At 44.3% G+C, this 27,235-nt stretch overlaps 1 protein-coding gene across 2 annotated transcripts in view; it reads right to left on the bottom strand.

Annotated features, from left to right (window-relative positions):
• Nucleotides 1–1,023: 1,023 nt before the first annotated feature.
• LOC139227894 (laminin subunit beta-3-like) overlaps nt 1,024–27,235 on the bottom strand; it is a 73,819-nt gene continuing 47,607 nt past the window's right edge. For both annotated transcript variants that reach the window (XM_070859027.1, XM_070859028.1), the window contains 14 exons: nt 26,601–26,789; nt 25,013–25,171; nt 22,361–22,557; nt 21,004–21,112; nt 18,275–18,644; nt 16,621–16,790; nt 14,776–14,984; nt 13,118–13,306; nt 12,680–12,824; nt 11,117–11,324; nt 9,859–10,000; nt 8,785–8,961; nt 5,594–5,744; nt 1,024–1,349 (listed from right to left, as the gene is read on the bottom strand). In XM_070859027.1, coding sequence (XP_070715128.1) covers nt 1,210–1,349; nt 5,594–5,744; nt 8,785–8,961; nt 9,859–10,000; nt 11,117–11,324; nt 12,680–12,824; nt 13,118–13,306; nt 14,776–14,984; nt 16,621–16,790; nt 18,275–18,644; nt 21,004–21,112; nt 22,361–22,557; nt 25,013–25,171; nt 26,601–26,789 — 2,555 coding nt within the window. In that variant the 3' untranslated portion in view covers nt 1,024–1,209. The remainder of the gene's footprint in view (nt 1,350–5,593; nt 5,745–8,784; nt 8,962–9,858; nt 10,001–11,116; nt 11,325–12,679; nt 12,825–13,117; nt 13,307–14,775; nt 14,985–16,620; nt 16,791–18,274; nt 18,645–21,003; nt 21,113–22,360; nt 22,558–25,012; nt 25,172–26,600; nt 26,790–27,235) is intronic.

Here is a 27,235-nt window from a genome sequence, read left to right on the forward strand (position 1 = left end):
CTTCTGAGCCTTCCCAATGTATTAGTGGCATTTTAAAGGTAGGGTGCCCAAGATGGCACACAATGGGGAACATTTTTCACTTGGGCACCAAACGGGTACAATATTGGCAATGCACCCAGGCTGCTTCCCCAATGCGGCGGCCAGAAGGAGCAAACTATTTTTGGGTTCAGACCTCATTAACATTTTTTTGGTGAACTAAGGGTGCCAAACAGGCGCTCCACTGCAGCTCGTCGGTATCCTGCCGACGGTAGCTCGCAGTCACACAGCAGGTAAGGCTTACTGGGGGAGGGAGCAGATAGGGGGTTTGACGAGAATGGGCCGGCAGTGGGAGAGAAGATTTTTGTTTCTCCTGGCGCAGCATTCCCGCTCCACAAAAATCTTGTTTTTTAAACTTACCTTTTTGGAGAGGCCTCCAACTGTTCCTTTAAGAACGACCAGTTAGGCCTCTCAAGACCCAGAGATACTGGGACTACCATTCTCCACCCATTTCTCCATGGAAATTGCAATCAGGGTCCTACAACAGGACTCCAATGGGCACATTTAAACAGCCTCTCGCCTGCTTTGGCAGGATTGCTGGATGCACATTTGAAGGCCTGCCTGGAAATTAATTCAGGCAAATGGGTGCAAAAGGACCCCACCAAATGTCCGTCTGCCAGCACCCATTTTTCAAGTGAGGGGGAGGCAGGGAGCCAGCAAATGAAAAGTCCCCCAGTTCTCCAAATAAAGAAGTGCTATGTACTGTGTCTAGGAACACAGGGATGTAAAGCTTAATATCACTCCTTTGTTGATCACATATTTTCAGTGATCTCTGCAAATAATTCCAAGAGTCCCAGATTGTATATTGAAGACGTGGTAAATTAGCATTTATTGAATTACAGTAACTCGATATAATGTGTTTTAAACAGGGTCTGAAATATTTAATATTGAGCATAAGGGTTTTCATTTTGTAGCCTGGTAAACCTACGCTTTTTATTCACCAGAAGTAAACTCATAAGGTCATGAAAAATGGAAGTGAAATAAAAATATTCAACAGGGTATTTTTTATTCACACTTGGTGAGGGCAATGCTGTTTCCAAGTACAGCTGAATCACATAGTGCCCTTGAGTCGCATACATAAAGGCCCAGCCTGAATATAGCTTCAATCTTCAAAAATAAAGATGACTATAAATGAAACACCCACTCTACATCTCGCACAATGCCCACCAACAGTTATGGTGAGCACTGGTCATAGAAACGTGCTTGGGATTCAATGTATTGCTTGATCTTTGTCACTTGATTCTGATAATCTTCCAGTTGAGCAGATTTGTTCTCCAGTTGCTTGTTTCCCATTTCAAGAGATTGTTCAATTGCTGAAATAAGAACAGAGTCAAACTGTCAGGGTAATATTTTGAACTCGGATCATGATGTGGTAGATTGTTAGCTACAAATATACAAATTAATTGTTTGTAAATACTCTCTTTAAATGAATGACTAGTACCCTGTACCAAAATTCCTGTTCGCTGCTCTGCACAGTCTTGCATTCAGCTTTTGAGTTTCTGATAAATCATTTTAAGATAGTTAGCATAGTGATTATGTGACTGGACTAGTAATCCAGTAGGTTGGAGACATGAGTCCAAATCCCCCCTCCGCCATGGCAGCTGGGGAATTTAAATTCAATTACATAAATCTGGAATAAAAAGCTAGTATCAATAATGGTGACCATGAAACTACCGGATTGTCGTAAAAACCCATCTGGTTCACTAATGTCCTTTAGGGAAGGAAATCTGCCGTCCTTGCTCAGTCTATATGTGACACCAGACCCACAGCCATGCGGTTGACTCTTAACAGCCCTCTGAAATAGCCTAGCAAGCCACTCAGTTGTATTCAAGAATGCGGCTCACCACCATCTTCTCGAGGGCAATTAGGGATAGGCAATAAATGCTGGCCTTGCTTACGATGCCCACATCCCGTGAACGAATAAGGGACAAAATCAAGCCCTGTGTCTCGGGGTGCCTAATTCATAATGGGTTTTGTTGATCTGCCTTAAGCTATCTTTGGGATGCGGGCATCGCTATCAAGGCTAACATTTATTGCCTGCCAGAGGGCAGTTAAGAGTCAACCACATTGGTGTGAGACTGGAGTCACATAGAGGCCGAACTGAGTAAGGACAGCAGGACTCCTTCCCGGAACGACATTGGTTAACTTGACAGCAGCATGGTGGCTTTTATTGATGCCGGGTTAGATTTCTTTTTAAACTGGAACATGGTGTGATTTGAACTCACATTTCATTAGTTTAGGTCTCTGGTTTACAAAGTACTGTAACATGACCATTACTCTAATATACCCGTTCTGTGTGAGTGACATTTAAAGGGAGGGGATAATCAAAGGGGAAAGTCACAATCGATGACAAAACTTCTGAAAGGTTTTTGAAAAGCTCAAAATTCTTTGAGGATATAACGAGCATGGTGGATAGAGGTGTCCCGATGGATGTGGTGTATTTAGATTTCCAAAAGGCATTCGATAAGGTGCCACACAAAAGGTTACTGCAGAAGATAAAGGTACACGGAGTCAGAGGAAATGTATTAGCATGGATCGAGAATTGGTTGGCTAACAGAAAGCAGAGAGTCAGGATAAATGGGTCCTTTTTGGGTTGGAAATCGGTGGTTAGTGGTGTGCCACAGGGATCGGTGCTGGGACCACAACTGTTTACAATATACATAGATGACCTGGAAGAGGGGACAGAGAGTAGTGTAACAAAATTTGCAGATGACACAAAGATTAGTGGGAAAGCGGGTTGTGTAGAGGACACCGAGAGGCTGCAAAGAGATTTTGATAGCCCATTCGCTTAACCTAAGGTTTGGCAGATGGAATACAATGTCTGAAAATGTGGGGTCATCCACCTTGGGGAAAAAAAACAATAAAAGGGAATATTATTTGAATGGGGAGAAATTACAACATGCTGCGGTGCAGAGGGACCTGGGGGTCCTTGTGCATGAATCCCAAAAAGTTAGTTTGCAGGTGCAGCAGGTAATCAGGAAGGCGAATGGAATGTTGGCCTTCATTGCGAGAGGGATGGAGTACAAAAGCAGGAAGGTTCTTCTGCAACTGTATAGGGTATTGGTGAGGCCGCACCTGGAGTACTGTGTGCAGTTTTGGTCACCTTAGTTAAGGAAGGATATACTAGCTTTAGAGGGGGTACAGAGACGATTCACTAGGCTGATACCGGAGATGAGGGGATTACCTTATGATGATAGATTGAGTAGACTGGGTCTTTACTCGGAGTTCAGAAGGATGAGGGGTGATCTTATAGAAACATTTAAAATAATGAAAGGGATAGACAAGATAGAGGCAGAGAGGTTGTTTCCACTGGTCGGAGAGACTAGAACTAGGGGGCACGGCCTCAAAATACGGGGGAGCCAATTTAAAACTGAGTTGAGAAGGAATTTCTTCTCCCAGAGGGTTGTGAATCTGTGGAATTCTCTGCCCAAGGAAGCAGTTGAGGCTAGCTCATTGAATGTATTCAAATCACAGATAGATAGATTTTTAACCAATAAGGGAATTAATGGTCATGGGGAGCGGGCGGGTAAGTGGAGCTGAGTCCATGGCCAGATCAGCCATGATCTTGTTGAATGGCGGAGCAGGCTCGAGGGGCTAGATGGCCTACTCCTGTTCCTAATTCTTATGTTCTTATGTAAAAGGCATCTCAAGCTTTGCCAAAGCTGGTCAGAAGTGCCAGGCAAAAATGAAGGGGACGGAAACCCAAGGTGCACAATCCATCTGTAGGCCAGTGGTCGAGCAGCCCAGCACCCGATCCACTGTTCAATTGTTGCTAAAGCACTACATCTGGCTGTCTGATGACCAGATCCTTGGAAGACAGTTCATACAGTTGGTGTGCCAGAGCCTGCAGATATGACTGGTGACACCTTAGAAGGCGCAGCCAATCAGGCTATGGTGCTGGTTGACCAGCCTGTTGCGCCTCACTTCCTGCAATGCTACTGACAGAACAATGCATTGTGACTCGGGTGCTTCTGAGCAAGCAACCAAATTCAAGTCATGTCATGAGGTTTGCTATCCTAGCATCCTTTGGAAATAGGAGCCTTCATTATTATGCCCATGTACTAATCATCTGCCAACATGAGGTGGGTTAATCTCGGTCTGCAGATGTGGGCATACAGCTACTGGCAGTTGGGTAGGGAGCATCTCGTGTCCCTGGCCCAAGACCACCCTAAGTGGAGGAAGTGCATCCAAGAGGGCGCTGAGCACCTCGAGTCTCAATGCCGAGAGCATGCAAAAATCAAGTACAGGCAGCGGAAAGAGCGTGTGGCAAACCAGTCCCACCCACCCCTTCCCTCAATGACTATCTGTCCCATCTGTGACAGCGTCTGTGGCTCTTGTATTGGACTGTTCAGCCACCAAAGAAACTCACTTCAGGAATGGAAGCAAGTCTTCCTCGATTCAGAGGGACTGCCTATGATGATGAGCCTGATGATTGTCAGTTCTCTTATTCTTCCAAGTACCTCAGACAGGGGTATTCCCATTGAAAATCCCATTGGTGCCAGCAATGGTTTGGGACCAAAACTATGAGAACAAGTGGTATGAAAGCGCATGAAAACTTAAGTGCCAGCAGAAAAAGTACATTAAAAAAAAATCAAAAACAGTTCCCTTTTTATTATCCTACCCTGCTGTTTGACGTCACTCACTGGTGACCCTGGATGCCCAGTTTCCACCATGTTATTTGCACTGGATATCCTGCATTGCCCAAACATTCAGGATGAAAGACTTGCATTTATATAGTGCCTTTCATGACCACTGGACATCTCAGTGCTTTACCAGTACTTTTCAAGTGTAGTCATTGTTGTAATGTGGGAAATGCAGCAGCCAATTTGCAAACAGCAAGCCCCCACAAACAGTGATGTGATAATGGCCAGATAATCTGTTTTGTTATGTTGATTGAGGGATAAATATGGGCCAGGTCACCGGCGTTAACTCCCCTGCTCTTCTTCGAAATAGTGTCATGGGATCATTTACGCCCACCTGAGAGAGCAGACGGTTTAACGTCTCATCCAAAAGACGGCAGCTCCGACAGTGCAGCACTCCCTCAGCACTGCACTGGAGTGTCAGCCTAGATTTGTTGTGCTCAAGTCGCTGGAGTGGGACTTGAACCCACAACCTTCTGACTCACTGAGCCACTGCTGGCACTCTGTCCCACTTCCATATTGAAATGATTTTCCAGACTTTGTCCAGACACGAGCTTCTCAACCACCACTGGAAACGTGAATGGTGTGCAAAATGGGTACGGATCGGTCCGAACTTATTCAAGCACTTTGAATCTTTACTTATTTCCAAGACAAAACAAAGAATAAACTCAGCTCCACTGAGTCACTGCAATAAATACAATTTCACTACAATATTTTCGATAATAATGTTTGCATGTGGAACATATGAGCACTTCCACTGCCATTTTTGATGTTCCCAATGAGTTGCGTCTTTCTAAACTGGAATTGAATTCTCAGCAACACAGAAAACATCGTCCATCTTGCTGCAACATTACCGGCCGATCTTGTCATAAAATATATATCTCTGACTTCACGGTAAATGATTTTCGATAACTTACTTCCAATTTTCCATAAGATCTGTTGAACTTCTTTAAAATAACGACTGGCCTCAACTTTTACGTGATTCACTCGATCTAACAGGTCATCTGGGAGTGATTCTGGAACCTTATTTCGCAGTTTCTCGTACAGGAGAATAAGTTGTTTCAGATCCTGAACAAAAAGAAAAAATAATCAATTCAAGACATGACCCCTTGAGCTTTAGTGATATAAAAAGGCACACATTTCATACGAGGGCCAAACAATCGGAACTATGCATTCGTTGTTGATTTCCCCTCTATATCTAAGTTTCTTAAAGGCTGTGTAGTTTTAAAAAAATCATCTGGAGAAGCAAAAACTAATGGCAATAATTAATTCGATTTCCAACCTGGTGAGTTTTCTCACAGGATTACATCGGATATACGGCACAGGAACAGGCCATTTGGCCGAACCAGTCCATGCTGGCGTTTATGCTCCACTCGAGCCTCCTCACGTCTTCTTTCATCAAAATCTATCCATATAACCCTCCAATCTCTTCTCCCCCATATGCTGGTCTAGCCTCCCCTTAAATGCAGCGATACTATTCACTTCAACCACTCCCTGTGGTAGCGAGTTCCACATTCTCACCACTGTCTGGGTAAAGAAGTTTCTTCTGAATTTTCTAAATTCCCTAAATCACTATTTTTGTGATAACTAGATTTCGAAACAGTTTCAGAAATGAAATGTACCTAGAAAGAAAGAAAGACTTGCATTTATATAGTGTCTTTCACGACTATTGGACGTCCCAAAGTGCTTTTTGAAGCGTAGTCACTGTAGGAAACTATTGAAACTATTTGAAATTATATTCTGGTAAAGTCCATCGCTGTGTCATTTTATGCCTTGTAAGTATATACTGCAAGACAGTGCAACTATTTTAAAGTAAGTTGCTAAGTTTTTTTCTAACATGGAAAGCTTGTCCTCAACTACATCGCATCAAAGAAAAGGCACAGGGATGGACTGCAATCAGCACATCATGCAGTTGTTCAGGTGACTTAGAACAAAAACTCATTCTAATATTCAATAGAAAATCATCTGGAATTCATACAAAGCATAATCTAATATGGGATATAGTCACATAGTTGAGTTGTATTTAATTAAAGTCAACAAGAGGCTGTTTGTAAATGACATTTACCAGTTTGCAATCAGTGATAATACTGTCCCCTCCTGGATCAAGTGGGTAGGGTGGCATAGTGACCATATTACTAGACTAGTGTCTACTGTACATGGTCCATGTTTCTGAGCCATACAGGAGGGCAGGTATTACTACAGCCCTGTAGACCATGAGCTTGGTGGCAGTTTTGAGGGCCTGGTCTTCAAACACACTTTTCCTCAGGCGGACCATGTACTGTAGACACCTCAAGTCGCTGGAGAAATACCACCAACGATGTCTCCGCAAGATCCTACAAATCTTTTGGGAGGACAGACGCACCAACATTAGTGTCCTCGATCAGGCCAACATCACCAGCATCAAAGCTGGGCAGGCCACATTGTTCGCATGCCACACACACGAGACTCCCAAAGCAAGCACTCTACTCGGAACTTCTTCACAGCAAACGAGCCAAAGGTGGGGTGGGCAGCGAAAACGTTATGAGGACACCCTCAAAGCCTGCCTGATAAAGTGTAGCATCCCCATTGGCACCTGGGAGAAGCTGGCCAAAGACTGCCCTAAGTGGAGGAAGTGCATCCGGGAGGGCGCTGAGCACCTCAAGTCTCGTCGCTGAGAGCATGCAGAAACCAAGCGCAGGCAGCGGAAAGAACGCGCAGCAAACCAGTCCCACCCACCCCTTCCCTCAACGGCTATCTGCCCCAGGGACAGGGGCTGTGGTTCTCATATTGGACTGTACAGTCACCTAAGAACTCATGTTAAGAATGGGAGCAAGCCTTCCTCGATTCCGAGGGACTGCCTATGATGAGACTAGTAAGCCAGAGGCTTGGACTAATGATCTCAGAGACATGAGTTCAAATCCCACCATGGCGGTTGGGGAATTTAAATTCAGTTAATTAAATAAATCTGGGTTTAAAAAACTGGTGTCAGTAATGGTAACAACCGAATTGTTGTTAAAAACACATCTGGCTCACTAATGTCCTTTAGGGCAGGAAATCTGCTGTTCTCACCCAGTCTGGCCTTTATGTGACACCAGACCCACAGCAAACTGGTTGACTTTTAACTGCTCTCTGAAATGGCCTAGCGAGCCACTCAACACCACCACCTTCTCGAGGCCAATCAGGGATAGGCTATAAATGCTGGCCTGGCCAGCAACGCCCACATCACATGAACGAATAAAAAATAAAGTAGTGGTATCGATGAGAGCTAAAAACTAAGGGGCCGAAATTGCCCCTTTCTATAGGGCCCATGGCCCGAAAGCGGCGGCCACAGGTCGGTGTAGACTGGCCACCGAGTATCTGCGGAGGGGCCGCCATTTTAGATATTGCCCTCCTCTAAGTTTTGGAGCGGTGTAGAGGACCGCTCCACCCGTTTTCCTGCCGTGACGTGCACGCGCCGACCCCTTACCGACTGGCGGTAACCCCTTCCTGAAACTTCCCCATGGGAAATTGCCCTTTGCGAAAATTGCCTCGCGGGAGCAGCGCCGCCACCCTTCAGTGCCCCCGACAGCTTTTGTTTGTCGGTACCCTTTCTGTGAGTGGATGGCGCAGCCTCCCTTCAAGGGGAGGTGGCGCTGCCGGCCGAGACCCTCCCTGGCGGTCCAGTGTTTGCCACTAAAGTGACAGCAGAGTCAGCAGCGACCCTCCCCTTTAACTGAAGGGGAGGGAAGTTGTGACGCGCCAGTGCGATGATGTCATCAGCGCGCGACGCTGATGCCTGAGAGCCTCAGCCACTTCCGCCCCGCCCCCCCCCCCACTACCACCCCGCTAGTGGCGGCTACTCCAACCCGACCTCACTTCCGCCCCAATGATGAGGCCACTTCCACCCTGCTCCAATAAAAACCACAAATGCTGAATTGCTCCAGATTGTCCGCCCGGTGCATTGGGGCGGACAGAACACATCAAGAGCGGTAGGTGGGACTCGTTTTGGGCGGTGGGCAATTTCGGCCCTTAAGTTTCTGTTAAATTAATTATTGTAGAACTAAATACATAATTAGCAATATGTGAAATAAAATAAATATTGAAACACCATCACAATGCTTTTTTCCTATTTAATTTTTTGATTATCTACCTGCTGAGCCTCTTCCCCCATGTCGTGTGCGTCCGTAGCACTGTTTTCTAATATTCTGGCCTTCTGCCGGTTAAGATTGTTTTGCTTCTGCAGATTGTTGATTTTATTCGTGAGATCTCTCAGACGATCTGTTATATCCTGCAAATTAGTTTCTGTGCGAGTGAGCTTGTCCTCGGTCTGAAAGATAGATACGATACGGACATGCTTATCATCAAAGCCCCAAAATGGAAACACAGACAATCACAGCATCCAGTGTACTTTGGGTAACCATATATGGTGTGCCAATTCTCTGTAATAGCAGCCTATGTGGTTCTTGTAATGCAGCAACAATGTACAACTGCAAATTATGAATGGAGGGAGAAAGAGAGGAATTACCTCTAATTTAGAACAGTTCCGTATTCCATTACAGTAACACACAGAAAACAAATCTTACATGTATCATTTTCAGAATTTGCTTCGAAACATTCCAAACATCAGTTTATAGCCAAATGAATAAAATTATGAATGTCGCCATTTAAGGTAAATGAGTTGTTTAATTTTTGAGTAACGATGTGTTTTCGGTCACAAATAGATGCCAATAAAATAAAGATGAAAAGATACGTGCTCATGTGCGTTTGGCCAGGACCGTAAACGGTAGAGCACTTGGTTTGTGATCAGAATACTTTGTGGTTCAAATTCCAAAGCCAACTATCAATCAAATCCATCTGCTGTTGTTGCCTAAGTGTTTTTTTTCTGATTTGCTGCACTGGACAGATACAAAAGCAAGATCCTCCTCCATTACTGGAGGGGAAGGAGGGAAAATGGCATTGCATGGTCTGCTCAGTTTGATTTGAACTTGTGGTGGCTGAGCATGAAGCAATATTGAGAGAACGTTTGGAGACATCTGTGCAGGAGGAATCTGTGTCATGGTGAAAGAAAGAAAGGAGAAAAAGAGAACACTCAAAAATTAAACTACCTCTGGTTTGGGTATGGGTAAATTCTAATTCAACATTCCTGGGGGACATAGTGCAGGAATTTTAATGTGATTTTCATTATGGTTGAAGGAGGTTTGAATTTGTAAAGAGTTTCCTTTACGTTTGTCAGTTGTTCCTGTGCGGTGTCAATAGCCTCTGTGACATCTTCGATCACGTTGTTCACCTTCGTCAGGGCACTATCGGCATCACGCAGAGCATCTTGCGCTTCGCTGATATTATTCTTCACTCTATTAGCTCGGTCCCTGGATCACATCGCCAAAGAAAGAAGAATGAGGTCACCTTAATGTGAATGTACCTTCAATCATATATCACGGACATCGGGGTAGAAATTTGTTGGCTTAACGCCCTTGGAAAGGGTCGGAACAGGGCGCTAAAGGTCTTCGGGGCTGTGAGCGGCGGCCTTTTGCGGCGTTGGCGCATTCAGTGTGCTGGTGCCGACGGTGCTGACCAGTACCACCCGGGGGCGGCGAGCCGGTGTGCAACGCCCCCAGTTTCCACTGCGCAATGATTTTTGTTTGGCGCTGACCCTGCAGTGCGCGCCGTAGTGGGACCGCCTGGGAAAGCGGGCGGCCCAAGCTGTTCCGGCGATGCTGAGGGAAGGACTGAGTACATCAGGTTTTTCTTTGATGGTTTTTCTTTTTTTTCTTTTTGCGATTTATGTTTATGTGGGTTGAGAAAGGTGTTGGGAATGTTTTTTGTGGGTTTTTTTTAACAATTTTTTTCCCCCCAGGGAAACCTTTCTTAAGGCGCTCCAAGCCCATCTCTTTAACTCGGGATTTTCATTTGCACAGCCGACCTAGCGCCCTAAGGGAGGTGTGGAACGCCTCCCTTAGCGCTCCGCCGCACACTCAGGGCCCAGTTACTGAATTTTGTGGCTGCAGACGCAAACCACTTACCGCTCCGCCGCCTTAACGACCTAAGTAGCCTCCAACCGAATTTCCATCCCAGTGACTGTTAGATGGAGAACCTCTTTAAGACTTAGAAAGATCATAAATTCCTTTCAGGATTGACAGGTTTCTTTTCAATTTCAATGTGCAAGTATAGTTCCCATAATACTGGGGGAAGGGAGAGGATGTTTGCCAATGAGCTTAACTCTAGGTGTCCTTTTACAATCATATCCTACCTTATTTAAGATGATATTTTAGCTAGGACCAGTGTAACGCACCGAGATGCAGCACGACTCTAAGATTGTTGGTTATAAATATATATTATCATTTTAATAAACTTTGCTCCAAAAAATGGAAACATTTCAAATGCCCTCCATGCAGGAATGCATCAGTTGGGAGTAGATGGCAATGGTGCAGCATGATCAGGTTGTCTTATGCCTGATATTATCTATAATGGGACTCGTTTGGTACCTGGCTTTGTTTGCATCTTCAAGAAGCGCCTTAGCCTTGGCAACATCATCCTGTGTATTTGCCAGAATTTCGCTGACGTCAGGAAGTTTGGCTGCAATGTTGCGTAAACTGGTGATCCTATTTCTGATTGTTGTAGCATCTGTGGGAAGTTTGAGGGCAAGAACGTTCTCGCTAATCCTCTGAATTTCATCTGGGTCTGCCTGGGATGCTGTAAAAATTAATATGTAAATAATGTTATTAAAGCACTGTGGAAGTAAAATGGTATCAACCCAATCCATCACCATCGTTCAAGCTTCATGACTTGGAATCACCCACCCTTGGGCATTGTCAAAGGTACAATCTTTGTTTCCCCTTAACTATCTTTGACGAGCGTCCTTTTAAGATCTCACACCACACTGAGTAACGTGAAGTAATTCTGAAGTGAAGTGCGTCTTATGTACATAAACTTTATAAATACCTTTGGCCACATTTTACCTTCAAAATGGTTGTTGGTGATATTAACAAATTTGTATGACATTTTGTAATTCTTTCTCCACTTTTATCCATTTTGTCCTCTGAGGAGAGATTGAGTAGACTGGGCCTATATTCTCTAGCGTTTAGAAGAATGAGAGGTGATCTCATTGAAACATACAAAATTCTTACAGGGCTTTGACAGGGTAGATGCAGGGAGGATGTTTTCCCTGGCTGGGGAATCTAGAACCAGGGGTCACAGTCTCAGAATAAGGGGTTGGACATTGTGGACTGAGATGAGGAGAAATTTCTTCACTCAGAGGGTGGTGAATTTTTGGGATTCTCTACCCCGGAAGACTGTGGAGGCTCAGTCGTTGAGCATAGTTAAGACAGAGATCGATAGATTTTTGGATATAAAGGGAATCAAGGGATATGGGAATAGTGCAGGAAAGTGGAGTTCAGGTAGAAGATCAGCCATGATCTTATGGAATGGCGGAGCAGGGGCCGAATGGCTTACTCCTGCTCCTATTTCTTATGTTCTTATATTAGTGGAGGTGTTAACTCAGTTAAAATAAAGAGTTGAAATAGTGAACAGAGGAATTTGCTAAGTGTTCATCCACTATCAGCAAAAGTAATTTTTAGGCTTATGTGAGTCGCAGGGCCAAGGATCGACTGGCTCAGGTGGAACCCAGAGTAACAAAAAGGGAAACGTGTACCATTTAAGTAGACAAGAGCAGAATCACCAATCTTCAGTTTTCAATGTGATACGATCATATCATTGTAGCAACTATGCAATTGAATCAGACTATGCAGTGATAGCGCTATTAAATCACATAACCTGAAGATAAAGGTTTACTAATAGTATAGTTAGACAAATTCCAATGTTTATGGAGGACACATCATTGCGTTAGTGTTAGTTTATTCCACTTCTTGCTTTGTGACAAGTGCAATCAGCTGACGGAAACTGGAGAGGGGATAGAGTATGATGGATGGGAACATGCACAATCTAGGCCAGTTTTAGACAGAGCTCTGCTCTGTGCTTTTTACTCATGACAATCAGGGCAAATTAATTAAAGTAGACTAAGAAAAGACTATAGGCAGCTGATCACGTACATGTCAGGAAATCTTTGATTGTGGCGATGAGGGTCTTGATGTCTGCAATGTTTTTTCGCAGCTCGTCTTTGGCTGAGACAACTCGATTTGTGAAGCTCAAGGTGCTGCTTTTAATTCGTTGCGCCATTTGCTCTGTATTTTGAAGCTGGAAATGAGCACAGGTGAGGTTATAGCCCATTCTCCACGACTGAAGCTATCACTATTTGGTATCAAGGTTAAAACCTAACCAGTTAAAAACATCCAAATCACAATGGTGACATTCAATTACTTATAGTTGTTGGCAAAATTCAATGGTTGAAAGTAAAATAGTCAATATTGTGATTCTCCCACAAACAGCTTGCAGGGAAGAACAATGACGACATTTACAACTGCATCTTAGAAGGGAAGAGTGTGCCACATATTGTTATTATTTCGGAACATTTTAGAAAATATGCTTACCCTTTTGGAGAGCTGTGAGATTCTGTTGGAGACATCAGGTATAGAAGTACTTCCTCGCTCAGCATCTTCAATAGCTTTCTTCGCCAGCTGGAGAGCTCCCTGGCAGTTGACACCTTCGCAGGTTTCAGGACAAAGGTCACCTGGACACCTTTCCGCAGTGCAAGGTTCCTTCCTGGAGCCACCACACACCTGGGGGGGGGGGAAGATCATAATGGCATGAGTTAAAGATCGTGATAAATCTTCAACAACATAAAAAAACATAATCTGTGTTAATAAAATTAAAAAACAGGCTTTAGAAAAGTCCGAAAAAGAAAGTCTACCAGATTTTCACAGCCCCTGGTGCATGGGTCTGCAGTCATGTGGCAGAACGTGAGCTATTGCGAATTATGCAGAACTGAGGTGCAAACCTCCATGTGGTTCAGTGACCAGAGGCAAAGCTCAGCAAAGTGCTAATGCTCCAGTTTAATAGTATGCAGGGACCAAACTCATACCAACAACTACAGAATAGCATTGCGTTTCAGTAAAGGAACTGGTTGAGGTTACATCAACAATTCTGGGACCAAACAATAGAGTCATGTTTACACCACAGCGGACCCAAGGGCTGGTCCTTCATGATGGTGGAAAAGAAACGCGGGAGATTATCTAGACTCACTTTGAAATTCTAGAAATATAAAATACTTGTACAGCGCATCACTGTGCTATTGAAAATTGGAGTCCTTGTGAAGAATAAGACTCAATAACTAGTCAACCAAAGTGTAATCAAAGATGAAGTCAGTAAATCACAAGGTTCTGTGATGTTATTATTTAGCTGAGGTGCAAAATGGAATGCACTTTGTAACAGGAGATGTATTTAAACATATATTGTGTTTTGTTGGTTATTTTCCTTATAGGGAGTGCAGCGATAGTACCTAGGAGGAGGGGATTATCCTACGAGGAGAGATTGAGTAGACTAGACCTATATTACTTAGAGTTTAGAAGAATGAGAGGTGATCTAATTGAAACATATAAAATTCTAAAGGGGCTTGACAGGGTTAATGCTGGGAAAATGTTTCCCCTGGCTGGAGAATCTAGAACATAGTCTCAGAATAAGGGTTCGGCCATTTAGGATTGAGATGAGATGAGGAGAAATTTCTTCACTCAAAGGGTTGTGAATCCTTGGAATTCTCTACTCCAGGGAGCTGTGGATGCTCAGTCGTTGAGTATATTCAAGACAGAGGTCGCTAAATCTTTGGTAACAAATGGAATTAAGGGATGTAGGGATAGTGTGGAAAGGTAGAGTTGAGGTAGATCAGCCATGATCTTGATGAATGGCGAAGCAGACTCGAGGGACCAAATGGCCTACTCCTGCTCTTATTTCTTATGACAGTTGAATTTTAAGTGTTTAATGATCCTTTAACTCGCCTGAGAAAAGGAATACTCACAAAGCCTGTGCCCTGTGAACGGCATGGATACATCTTAATTTGTCAACTTTTTCCGAGACTAATAGAGTTGAGTCAATTCACTTATAACAATTGTTCTTTGGAGAGGTCACAAGTCAGTGTTTGAATGAAACAGACAGTCCCATTGCAACCCCGTTAATATCATGGCTGCTCATTTCGCCCACGATTAACTGCTTTTTGTGCTAATTCACATGCTCTGTTATTTAAATGATCCCTTACTTTGTTGATGAGAGGGGTTACATCGGGGGACTTGAGGCCATCCTTCAGCTTCTCCAGCTTACTCCTGTTATCTGTGGTTATGTGTTTAACAAGCTGGCTTGCAGTTAACCGAACTTCTCTCGATTTAAGAATGATGGGTTCCACTGCGGCAACCCTGTCCTTTGCTCTTCCAGACCGTTGATATGATGAAAGAATGTTGCTGAATGTACCTGAAGGAAATAGAAATCATCAGTAACCCTGATCAGAATACTTGCTGTGTTCAGCAGAAAGGTAAACAGTAGCGTGTTCAGATATTGTATGATTACTAACACTGATTTCTCTCATTTTGTGTGTTGTTTTCTCGGGCAGTCTCAGATTCTCTATTCATTTTACCCTGCAGGGAGTCTGGGCAAGTACCGTATCCACAGTCATCGGCCAATATCGCTCCAATCTAGTCTCAGAGCTGTGCGTGAGAGTGATGCAGGCAGACATCCCTCCAATTATCCCTCACCCCACTTATGCACCATAACTAAAACTGCCTATTTCCACCTCCGTAACATCGCCCGCCTCCGCCCCTGCCTCAGCTCATTCGCTGCTGAAACCCTCATCCACGCCTTTGTTACCTCTAGACTTGACTATTCCAATGCACTCCTGGCTGGCCTCCCACCTTCTGCCTACGTAAACGTGAGGTCATTCAAAACTCGGCTGCCCGTGTCCTAACTCTCACCAAGTCCCGTTCACCCAGCACCCCTCTTCTCGCTGACCTACATTGGCTCCCGGTTAAACAACATCTCAATTTCAAAATTCTCATCCTTGTTTTCAAATCCTTCTATGACTTCGCCCCTCCCTATCTCTGTAATCTCCTCCAGCCCCACAGCCCGCCCCCCCCCCCGAGATATCTGCGCGCCTCTAATTCTGTCCTCTTGAGCATCCCTGATTATAATCGCTCAATCATCGGTGGCTGTGCCTTCAGCTACCTGGGCCCCAAGCTCTGGAACTCCCTGCCTAAACCTCTCCGCTTGTCTACCTCTCTTTCCTCCTTCAAGATGCTCCTTAAAATCTGCCTCTTTGACTAAGCTTTTGGTCACTGACTCTAATTTCTCCTTATATGGCTCAGTGTCAAATGCTTTGTCCTACCATACTCCTGTGAAGCGCCTTTTACTACGTTAAAGGCACTATATAAATACAAGTTGTTGTTGTATAGAATATCTCCTCCCGATGCCCTGGCTGAGTCTCAAAGCTCCCAATATCAGGCCGAGAACCTTCTCCCGCTCATTGACACGTCATGCTACTCCTGTGCCACTACTGTGCCACTGTAGATGCAATATCTTTAAACAACGTTGCTTTCTAATGATCTCCCCTGACTCCCTGAAGGTGCAACCTTGGGCCGCAGTACGGTTCCAGAGGAGCCAGCTGCCCTCTGATACTGGCCAAAGCGGCCTATTCTCCCGATGAGTTTTGACAGTAAATATTTACAGGTTATTCCAATCCGGGACGTGGGGTCAACACAGCCCAAGCCCAACCCTGCCCTCACTGAATCTCTGCACACATGCCCCTTCTCGCGGGAGCTGCTAGATAGTGGGTGGCCTGCCGCGGAAAAGCTGGCTGATTTATTTTTACCTTCTTAACCAGCACTGCATGACTGAGATTGACTGAGATTACTCAGCACTAACCGGGGATGAACACAGTCGCAGCCCCCCCCCCGGTCAGTTCCACACGGTGCTCTTAACAATTAAAGGTGCAGCATCATTAAATGAAACTTTAGTTTAAAAACCAACTGCACTCAGACTGTGAATGTTGAAAAAGACACAAAGTGATCATTTACTAAAATATAACACTAGCATAGCCGTACTATGGGTATAATACCTTGGGTGCCTTGTGAGCCTTCACTGATGAACAGCTCCATTTTCTCCTTCGTACTCTGTAATTGGCTATCAATGCCTTTAATATTGCTGTTCAAGACATCCATTTCACTGCGCAGCCGATAACTTTCATCCACAATATTGTTGTCAGGGTTGATCTGCTCAACCTCCGTTCTGTGAAAAGAAAGACTTGCATTTAGATAGCACTTTTCACGACCTCAGGACGTCCCAAAGCGCTTTACAGTCAATGAAATACTTTTGGAGTGTAGTCACTGTTGTAGTGTAACGTGGCAGCCAATTTGCGCACAGCAAGCTCCCACAAACAGCAAAACGATAATGAGCAGGTAATCTGTTGCTTTTGTTACAGACACCAGGAATAGCTCCCCTGCTCTTCTTCGAAATAGTGCCATGGGACATTTTACATCCACCCGAGAGAGCAGACGGGGCCTCGGTTTAACGTCTCATCCAAAAGACGGCAGCTCCAACAGTGCAGCGCTCCCTCAGTACTGCACTGGACTGTCAGCCTAGATTTTTGCACGCAAGTCCCTGGAGTGGGTCTTGAACCCACAACCTTCTGACTCAGAGGTGAGTATGCTACCCACTGAGTCACAGCTGACCACTTATCCAACTACACACAAACAGCCTGTGGAATAAAGTCTCGACTCCAGTGCAGCACTAACAGGCAGAACGGATTGTACAGAACCATTACAGGTTTTGATATGGAATTGTCACATTTGTACTTTTGCTCCAATCTCACTTCTAATACAGCAACAGTCAGATACTGAACATGTTGTTGTAGACCCAACTGATAGTTTTATACATTAATACCCGAGTCAGGATCTTGCAGCCTTAGGCTATAGTCAAAGCTTTGTTTTCTCATTCAGATTTCAAAATGAGTGGCTCAGTCTAGATTCAGATGTTTGAGTCAGCTTGGTGCCTTTCAGCTGCACTTAAACCAAGTCACTGTGAGAAAAGTGGAACTGCACACCTGACGTGTAACTGTACAATCTTAAAAACAACCTTAAAAGTCAGTGAAATCACTATATATTTCTACCGTGGAAATAGTTTAAGGAGTGACACTGGCAATACACACCCCCAAAGTAGGTTAAAAATTTCCCAGACTTTTAAATTATTTTTGTGTAACTTACCACCCCTAAATCCGTTATTTTACTTATACTATGCATTAATGTGATATCAGTATTAAAAATAAAGAAAAAACATGCAATTATATAGCAGCTTTCATGACCTCGAGACGCCACAACATGTTTGACAGTTAAGTACTTTTGAAGTGTAATCACTGTTGTAATGTAGGAAAACACTTGTTCTTCTTCTGGGATCTGAGGGCTTCAGTTTTACGTCTCATCTGAAAAATGACACCTCTGACAGTGCAGCAGTTATTCAGTACTGCCCTGAGGTGTCAGCCTAGATTATGTTCCCACATCTTTGAAGTGGGGCTTGAACCCACAACCTGTTGACTGACAAATGAGAGTAAATTGCCTGCCTCTGTCAGGTGGAGAACTGTATGCACTAAAGGGCATCCATAGAATAGGGCAACAAAGTGAAAACTAAAGTCCTGCACTGAAAAAAAAGTCAATTTGTAAAACATATAGTGATAAATAAATGATTAACATTTGATCAATTATTTCATCCATTCCTACCTGAGTTGGTTGTAGTTCTCGTACACCTCTGAGATTGTGCTGTCTGCCACGGCTGGATTGCTCATTATTGCCTGAACTTGTTGCAGTTTATTTTCCATTACACTTATCTCAGAATCGTAGCGATTGCCTGCTTGACCTGGCAGCTTTATGTTTACCAGCGCTTTGTGCCGAATATTTAGTGTGCTTAGTTGATTATCAACAATCTGGAAACACGGGTGACACTGTTGGCAGTATGGAAAGTCCGAGCAGTAACCGCGGACCCGCGTGCACTCGTTGCAGTGTCTCCCTGTAAAACCTGCGCGACACAGGCACTGTCCTGTACTCTTGTCACATCCGCCAGCCTCGCTACCACTTCGGTCACAATTACATCCTGTCCGGAGAGCAAGTTTCAAAGAGGATGCATTTAGAACATTCAACTGATATCACTGTGACATCAACAATAACAACATCAACTTGCATTTGTATAGCGCCTTTAACATAGTGAAACATCCCAAGGCGCTTCACAGGAGTATCATGAGATTAAAAATTTGACTCCGAGCCGCACAAGTAGAAATTAGCGCAGGTGACCAAAAGCTTGGTTAAAGAGGTAGGTTATAAGGAGTGTCTTGAAGGAGGAAAGCGAGGTAGAGAGGCGGAGAGGTTTAGACAGGGAGTTCCAGAGCTTGGGGCCGAGGCAACAGAAGGCACGGCCACCAATGGTTGAGCGATTATAATCAGGGATGCTTAAGAGGGAAGAATTAGAGAATGCAGACATCGCGGGGCCGGGGGGGTGGGGGGGGGGGGGTGTTTGTGGGGCTGGAGGAGATTACAGAGATAGGGAGGGACGAGGCCATGGAGGGATTTGAAAATAAGGATGAGAATTTTGAAATCAAGGTGTTGCTTAACCAGAAGCCAATGTAGGTCAGCGAGCACATTAATGTTAATACGCAACTGTATCATGATCAAAACCCGGAAATCTAGAGAAAAATCTGGATTCCATTTCTAATAGAGCAAGACGTTTAGATGCAGATTTGCCCCTTTGTTCCTGCCTATGTTGGAGTGGGAAATGTGGCAGTCGCTTGTCCCAGCACCCCCTTGGCCTCCGTCGCCACTTCTGGGATTTTCTGTCAGATGTGACAGTGGAGGCTCAATAATGTCAGGAAACGCATCGGATGACACATTTCTGTCAGCAACTGAGCATGTGAGCATGCCCACCCATATCTGGAGGTGCATTTCAGTGATGGGTTAATGCCGCACTTGTTGTGTTACTGGCAGCCAGTATTGCTAAGGAGGCGATGGGGGATTTAAAAAAAATTAAAGGGTTGTTTGAAATAGAGAAATATTAAAGGGAGGGTGTGAAGAGCAAGCAGGAGAGCGGAACTAGACTAAGTGACTTGTGTGGAAAGAAACAGCAGTGCTGACTCGATGGGTCGAATGCCCTATTTCCATGCCGTAATAGTTTATAATTCTGTGACCAGGTTTTCTGCTTCTGCGCTCGCCAACTCATGGTAATAAGCAGAATATTATGGGATGGCAAGTGCAGAAGTAACAGAACCTTACCAATGACTCCTATTAATGTGAGGGTTCAAGTTTGATCTGCTGTTCTCAATCAGACCACTAGAGGGGGCTTCTCAGTCGTCGAAGACTATGAGACTATGAGAGACAGATACTCTGAGGCAGCACAAACAGCTGCCTTGAAGGTGTTTGTATCTGAACAGCCCAGTTTCTCAGCTGGGAGAAGATAACTTAAGAAATAAGAAAGAAAAAAACGAAGGATAAGAAGAGGTTATTAGCCAGGAAGAAACAATGAAGGGAATAAAATCAAGGGTTAAAATGATTACATCAAAGGTACTGGGACGCATTTTCACAATACATTTTGAGATCAGTCACAATTTGAAATGATTTAGAATAGTGAATAGGAAGGAGAGAATGTTAATAGAACACGAAGCATTTCAAAACACAACATAAATTGCAAGAGCGAAGTTTGATTTGGTTTGAGCGAACAGCTGAGGAGTAACTTAAAACTGACTTTTATGACTTCAGACCTTAATAATCACTCTCACTTTCTTCATGGCTGCAGCTGTTGGTGATGAGGGCTGGGTATGTCACTGTTTCCGGGGTGGGGGATGGGGGATATGGGTTTATCATGGGGTGGAAACGCTGCACTGGAACACTATCCTGGCGGAATAATCTGCCCGCTGCTTGCTTCTCCTCAGGCTGTTGGATTCAGTTCCACTGTGTCAGCCTCTCCTGTTTCCATTTCAGACTTGCCTCAGCTGTACCAGGTTATCCAGCGAGGATTTACTTAGAGCTGACAGCTTATTCAGTACTGAGAGATGTGATACAAGTCGGCTCGGTCAAACCCAGCACAGCTTCACAGTGCATTCTTCTCCACACTGATAATAATCACTTCCATTCTGGAAGACATTCCTTACTTATGCTTCATGAATGCAATCATGTTCGAATCTCCTCTGCAGGTTAAAGGTTAAGGAATGGTATGATGTCACAGACTGAGGCACTTGATCCAATTCATGATAACACTCCTTTTTTTGAACCTTTGAGGCGCCATAGCTTTTTTCCCCTGTTACATTGTACTGAACAGAGTGAGTGGGACTTGTTTCAGAAATTTGCATGCACCAGTGGGATCTGACAGGACAGGAGACTTTGACAGAAGGAACCCAAGATGTTTCGATCAGGTTAATTACGTTTGCTTCAGTAAAATGAAAGAATTAAAGGCTTGAGGTACTTACGTACGCAATCTGTACCCACGCTGTAGTAGTAGTCCAGGCATTTTTGCAAATCTGCCCCACCACAAGTTCTTCCGCCATTGGCTGTCCTGCAGGGACACTGACCGGTGACCTGGACAGAACAATACAGGAATGCATCAGTTCTCTGTTACATTGCACCTGGGTGAAGAGGCCCCCAAACCATGCACCTTTTTGGTATTTCACTGAACAACAACAACTTGTATTTATATAGCGCCTTTCGCATAGTGAATCGTACCAAGGTGCTTCATAGAAACATATAAAATTCTGACAGGGTTAGACAGGTTAGATGCAGGAAGAATGTTCCCAATGTTGGGGAAGTCCAGAACCAGGGGTCACAGTCTAAGGATAAGGGGTAAGCCATTTAGGACCGAGATGCGGAGGAACTTCTTCACCCAGAGAGTGGTGAACCTGTGGAATTCTCTACCACAGAAAGTTGTTGAGGCCAATTCACTAAATATATTCAAAAAGGAGTTAGATGAGGTCCTTACTGCTAGGGGGATCAAGGGGTATGGCGAGAAAGCAGGAATGGGGTACTGAAGTTGAATGTTCAGCCATGAACTCATTGAATGGCGGTGCAGGCTAGAAGGGCCGAATGGCCTACTCCTGCACCTATTTTCTATGTTTCTATGTTTCTATGTTTCTATAAGAGAGTTACGAAATAAAAAATGTGAAGACTGCACTGTTGTTCTTTGTCATATTGTCAGCGTCGTGTGCACCCAGTGATTGCACACTTCAGCATAATAAAAGATCACACAAGATAAAGACACGACTGTCAATCCCAACAACCAAACTGTAAATTTTAACCTATATTGTTAGAGCAGAAGTTCATGGAAGTGATGTCAAATTTTGTTTGATAACGTTCCTGTGAAGTGCCTTGGGACATTTTCATATACATCACCTATTACGCATGCTGTAAAAACTGGAATACAAATTACACCAGAGTATGAATCATAAATCTAGTTTAAACATGTTTTAAGAAAATATATTGGTGTAAAATTACATATCATAGCTTTACACGCACACCATACTATGGCATCTCTAGCTATACATCAGTACTTCAAACAACGTGCAATACATGATGAGACCTTAGGTTTAAGGTTATGCATGGCTTTGCACTGCCTTAAAATATAGCATCAGCAAAATCTGTAAGAACCTCCGAGGAGAAAACTTTGGAAAAAAACGTCATGATTCATCTCTGATGGCTCAATTCTGTTTCTGTGAAATTCAACACTTAAAAACATTCAATAAATTAGCAACAGGACTGCTGCTCAATGGAACCCCTCTTTATTTGGAATGGTTAGCAGTACTTTTAGCGGGGAGGATGGGAGTTATACTGTACCTCATCACATCGCTGGCTGTAAGAGTTTCTGGAATCACAGCTGCAAGCCTCGCAGCCAACTCCTCTTCTCAGGTTCCAGTGGCCCTCGGCGCAGCGATCGCAGTTTGGGCCGATCACCTTTGGTAGACAATTACACTGGCCAGTGGCCTGGTTACATCCGCCATCAGGGTGGCATCCCAGTCCATTGCATGTGCATTCTGAAAATTAAAGCAAAATCTTACAGTATTCAGCTCAGAATATTCTGCTTTCCCAAGCCTATGGGGCAGACCTCCCTCATTAGAGCTTGGGCGTGAAACATTGCGTGGGTGGAGGGCGGAGGGAAACCGGACAGGAGGGATTGTATGCCCGTGATGCAGCCAGCCTTAATTTCTGGCCATTTACATTTTGAACTTGTCAAGATGGGAATGCGAGCGTTGGGGAATGGAACTCTTTTGCACCTATTATAGATCAGTGTTCACATCAAACACTTTCGGGTCAGTAATAGAATGGCCCAGGTATAGAAAAAAAGACTTGCATTTATATAGTGCCTTTCATGACCATCGGGTGTCTCAAAGCGCTTTGCAACCAATTAAAAAAGGGGGCAGACAAAAGGCAGGTAACTATAGGCCGGTTAGTTTAACATCTGCAGTGGGGAAAATGCTTGAAGCTATCATTAAGGAAAAAATAGCGGGACATCTAGATAGGAATAGTGCAATCAAGCAATCGCAACATGGATTCATGAAGGGGAAATCATGTGTAACTAATTTACTGGAATTCTTTGAGGATATAACGAGCATGGTGGATAGAGGTGTACCGATGGATGTGGTGTATTTAGATTTCCAAAAGGCATTCGATAAGGTGCCACACAAAAGGTTACTGCAGAAGATAAAGGTACGCGGAGTCAGAGGAAATGTATTAGCATGGATCGAGAATTGGCTGGCTAACAGAAAGCAAAGAGTCGGGATAAATGGGTCCTTTTCAGGTTGGAAATCGGTGGTTAGTGATGTGCCACAGGGATCGGTGCTGGGACCACAACTGTTTACAGTATACATAGATGACCTGGAAGAGGGGACAGAGTGTAGTGTAACAAAATTTGCAGATGACACAAAGATTAGTGGGAAAGCAGGTTGTGTAGAGGACACTGAGAGACTGCAAAGAGATTTAGATAGGTTAAGCGAATGGGCTAAGGTTTGGCAGATTGAATACAATGTCGGAAAATGTGAGGTCATCCACCTTGGAAAAAAAAACAGTAAAAGGGAATATTATTTGAATGGGGAAAAATTATAACATGCTGTGGTGCAGAGGGACCTGGGGGTCCTTGTGCATGAATCCCAAAAAGTTAGTTTGCAGGTGCAGCAGGTAATCAGGAAGGCGAATGGAATGGAGTACAAAAGCAGGGAGGTCCTGCTGCAAATGTGAGGCTGCACCTGGAGTACTGTGTGCAGTTTTGGTCACCTTACTTAAGGAAGGATATACTAGCTTTGGAGGGGGTACAGAGACGATTCACTAGGCTGATACCGGAGATGAGGGGGTTACCTTATGATGATAGATTGAGTAGACTGGGTCTTTATTCGTTGGAGTTCAGAAAGATGAGGGGTGATCTTATAGAAACATTTAAAATAATGAAAGGGATAGACAAGACAGAGGCAGAGAGGTTGTTTCCACTGGTCGGGGAGACTAGAACTAGGGGGCACAGCCTCAAAATACGGGGGAGCCAAATTAAAACCGAGTTGAGAAGGAATTTCTTCTCCCAGAGGGTTGTGAATCTGTGGAATTCTCTGCCCAAGGAAGCAGTTGAGGCTAGCTCATTATATGTATTCAAATCACAGATAGATAGATTTTTAACCAATAGGGGAATTAAGGGTTATGGGGAGCAGGCGGGTAAATGGAGCTGAGTCCACGGCCAGATCAGCCATGATCTTGTCGAATGGCGGAGCAGGCTCGAGGGGCTAAATGGCCTTCTCCTGTTCCTAATTCGTATATTCTTATGTTCTTATGAGTACTTTTGGAGTGTAGTCACTGTTGTAATGTGGGAAACGCGGCAGTCAATTTGCGCACAGCAATGTGATAATGACCAGATAATCTGTTTTTGTTATGTTGATTGAGGGATAAATATTGGCCAGGACCCCGGGGATAACTCCCCTGCTCTTCTTCGAAATAGTGCCATGGGATTAGTATCAAAGGTATTTAATTGTCTGTGAAGCACTTTGGGACATTCAGAGGTTGTGAAAGGCGCTTTATAAATGAAAGTTCTTTCTTTTTAATGTACAAGTGTGACATTTCTATTTCCCTCACCAACTATTCCTGGAGTTGCTGCTTACCTTTACTACAGTGAGCGCACTGCTTTTTAACTGGAAAGTCTGGGCTTTGACTGGAGTGGCTGTAATTTCCTGAAATGTAAACGATACACCAAGATCATCCCTCCTGCCCCCCCGCCCCCTGACCCGTGTGAGTGTGACTCCTAATTTAATGCTGATTAGTGCTGGGTTTGACTGTTACCCAGTTTAAATAAGCAGTCCTCAAGAAGCTAAGGAAATGAGGGCTGTTGAATACTAGTGCGAAGACCTGCCGTTGACATTATGCAGAGACACACCCTGCAGAGCGATTCATACATTAAATATTGGACCGGATCTTGCTGAGACTATAACGGTGTGTAATGGTGTATTTACTTACTCAGGCAGCCCCGGGGATTGCTGGCGCGCAGGCTATAGAAGCCAGCTTTGCAGCGGTCACATCGAGGACCCTCCACGTTTTCTTTGCACCTGCACCGGTTGGTCCGCGGATCACACATCCCGCCGTCCACGGAGCCGCTGGGGTCACAGTCGCAAGCTACTAAATATAATTAATAAAATAGGTATTCGTTATCAGGGTCCGGCTAAAGTGCTCTGTCTTTAATATGTGATATCATGTTTATGCTCTATGTTTTGTTGTGTAATGCTAAATATTTTCATTGATTCTGTCCATTATAGTCCTGAGGAGTTGAGATCTTTAACTGTTGCAGTAAGATGTGGACAACAGCCTTTACTCATTGGAGTTTAGAAGAATGAGAGGGGATCTTATTGAAACATATCAGGTTCTGAGGGGGACATGACAGGGTAGATGCAGAGAGGATGTTTCCTCTCGTGGGGGAATCTAGAACTAAGGGGCATAATTTCAGAATAAGGGACCGCCCATTTAAAACTGAGACGAGGAGGAATTTCTTCTCTCAGAGGGTCGTGAATCTTTGGAATGCTCTGCCTCAGAGAGTTGTGGAAGCTGTGAAGGATTGAATGTATTTAAGGTGCAGACAGACAGATTTTTGAGCAATAAGGGAGTAAAGGGTTATGGGGAGCGGGCAGGGAAGTGGAGCTGAGTCCATGATCAGATCAGCCATGTTCTTATTGAATGGCGGAGCAGGCTCGGGAGGCCAGGTGGCTTACTCCTGCTCCTATTTCTTATGTTCTTATGTTCATTCAATGTGCAAACTGAAGAGCTTTCATTCTCTGTACGTTCAGCAAAGCACAGCACAAAATGGGAAGAAGGGGTTTACTGATTTCCCCAGGCCCAACTCTGCTCTTTTTGGACAATCCTGCTTTTTTTCTCCCCCCCAAAAGTGCCCTTTCAGACATTGGCTATTTATAAATAAGAACCAAGCCTCTGTCCCTTTGTGTGAATCCTGACTGTGGCCAGGCCGACAGAGGGAGGTGCCATGCAGCAAGGAGTGATTTCCCAAAGGGGAGGGATAATCATGAGGAAAAAAGACGGAATAATTGCTCTTCGGCATTACATGCGCGTTTATGGGATCCCATACTGCTCTCGGGCCCATTGTCAGCTGCTGGTTACACACAACATTGGCAGAAGTCTAGGATCTGGTTACTTGCTTGACAGCTCTTTTGCAGAATGGTGCATTGGCATACCTCCCCCCACCCCTCCACCCCTACAAAATGGGAGTAAAATAAGATGTTAGGACCCAAACCAGTAATGAACAATTCAATTGAGACCCCCAAATTCAACCCAAATCAGGTTTTAATTTTGTCTGCCGCTTATCCCCAATAACACATTCCTCACTTTTTGTCTCGTTCCCAATAAACAGTTTTATGAAGAAGCCCTGCTGTACAAAACAAAATACTACGATAATGAATCGGCTTTGTTGTGTCATGAAAACTGTAGTAAATTGAAAGTTTGTCCCGCCTGTATATATTTTAATCAATTTATTGGTCTGGAATGTTCTTCCCTATCTCTTTGCTGAGCCGGATTGTGGTACTGGGTGGAATTCACTTACCAACGCAGGTGTCGGCTGCTGTAATATCCCGATGTGGCCTGCGGTGGAAAGAGGGCTTGCATCGCTCACAGTTGTTTCCCATTGTGTTGTGCTGGCAGTCCTCGCAAACCCCACCACTGACCCCTCCGCTAGCTCGGTACACCTCCGGATCAAAGCGACACTTCTGGGAGTGATTGTTACAGTTGCACTCTGAAGGAGAAAGAAAGAAAAGCAAATTATAGCTAAAAATTCCGTCCAACTATCGCACAAAGTGGGTCACTCAAAGCCTAAACAGGGCCGGCACTGGACCTTTTTCTTTCCAATGGCATCCTGGCCAATATTTATCTCTCAGTCAACAATTATCCGGTCATTATCACATTACTGTTTATGAGAGCTTGCTATGCACAAATTGGCCACCGTGTTTCCCATATTACAACAGTGACTACTCTCCAAAAGTACATAATTGGCTGTAAAGTGCTTTGAAACGTCTGGTGGTTGTGAAAGGCGCTATATAAATTCAAGTCTTTCTTTCTTCATTCTTATCCCTGTGACCAGGAAACTACAATACTGCGACAATAGGCTTAGAAACCCAAACTCCAACCACAGGCCCTGTCGCACCATAATTTCAGCCTCCCATAGTATCCAGCTGTCCTATC

Source organism: Pristiophorus japonicus, chromosome 17 (assembly GCF_044704955.1).
Source record: "Pristiophorus japonicus isolate sPriJap1 chromosome 17, sPriJap1.hap1, whole genome shotgun sequence".
In the NCBI taxonomy this organism is placed as follows: Eukaryota; Metazoa; Chordata; class Chondrichthyes; family Pristiophoridae; genus Pristiophorus; species Pristiophorus japonicus.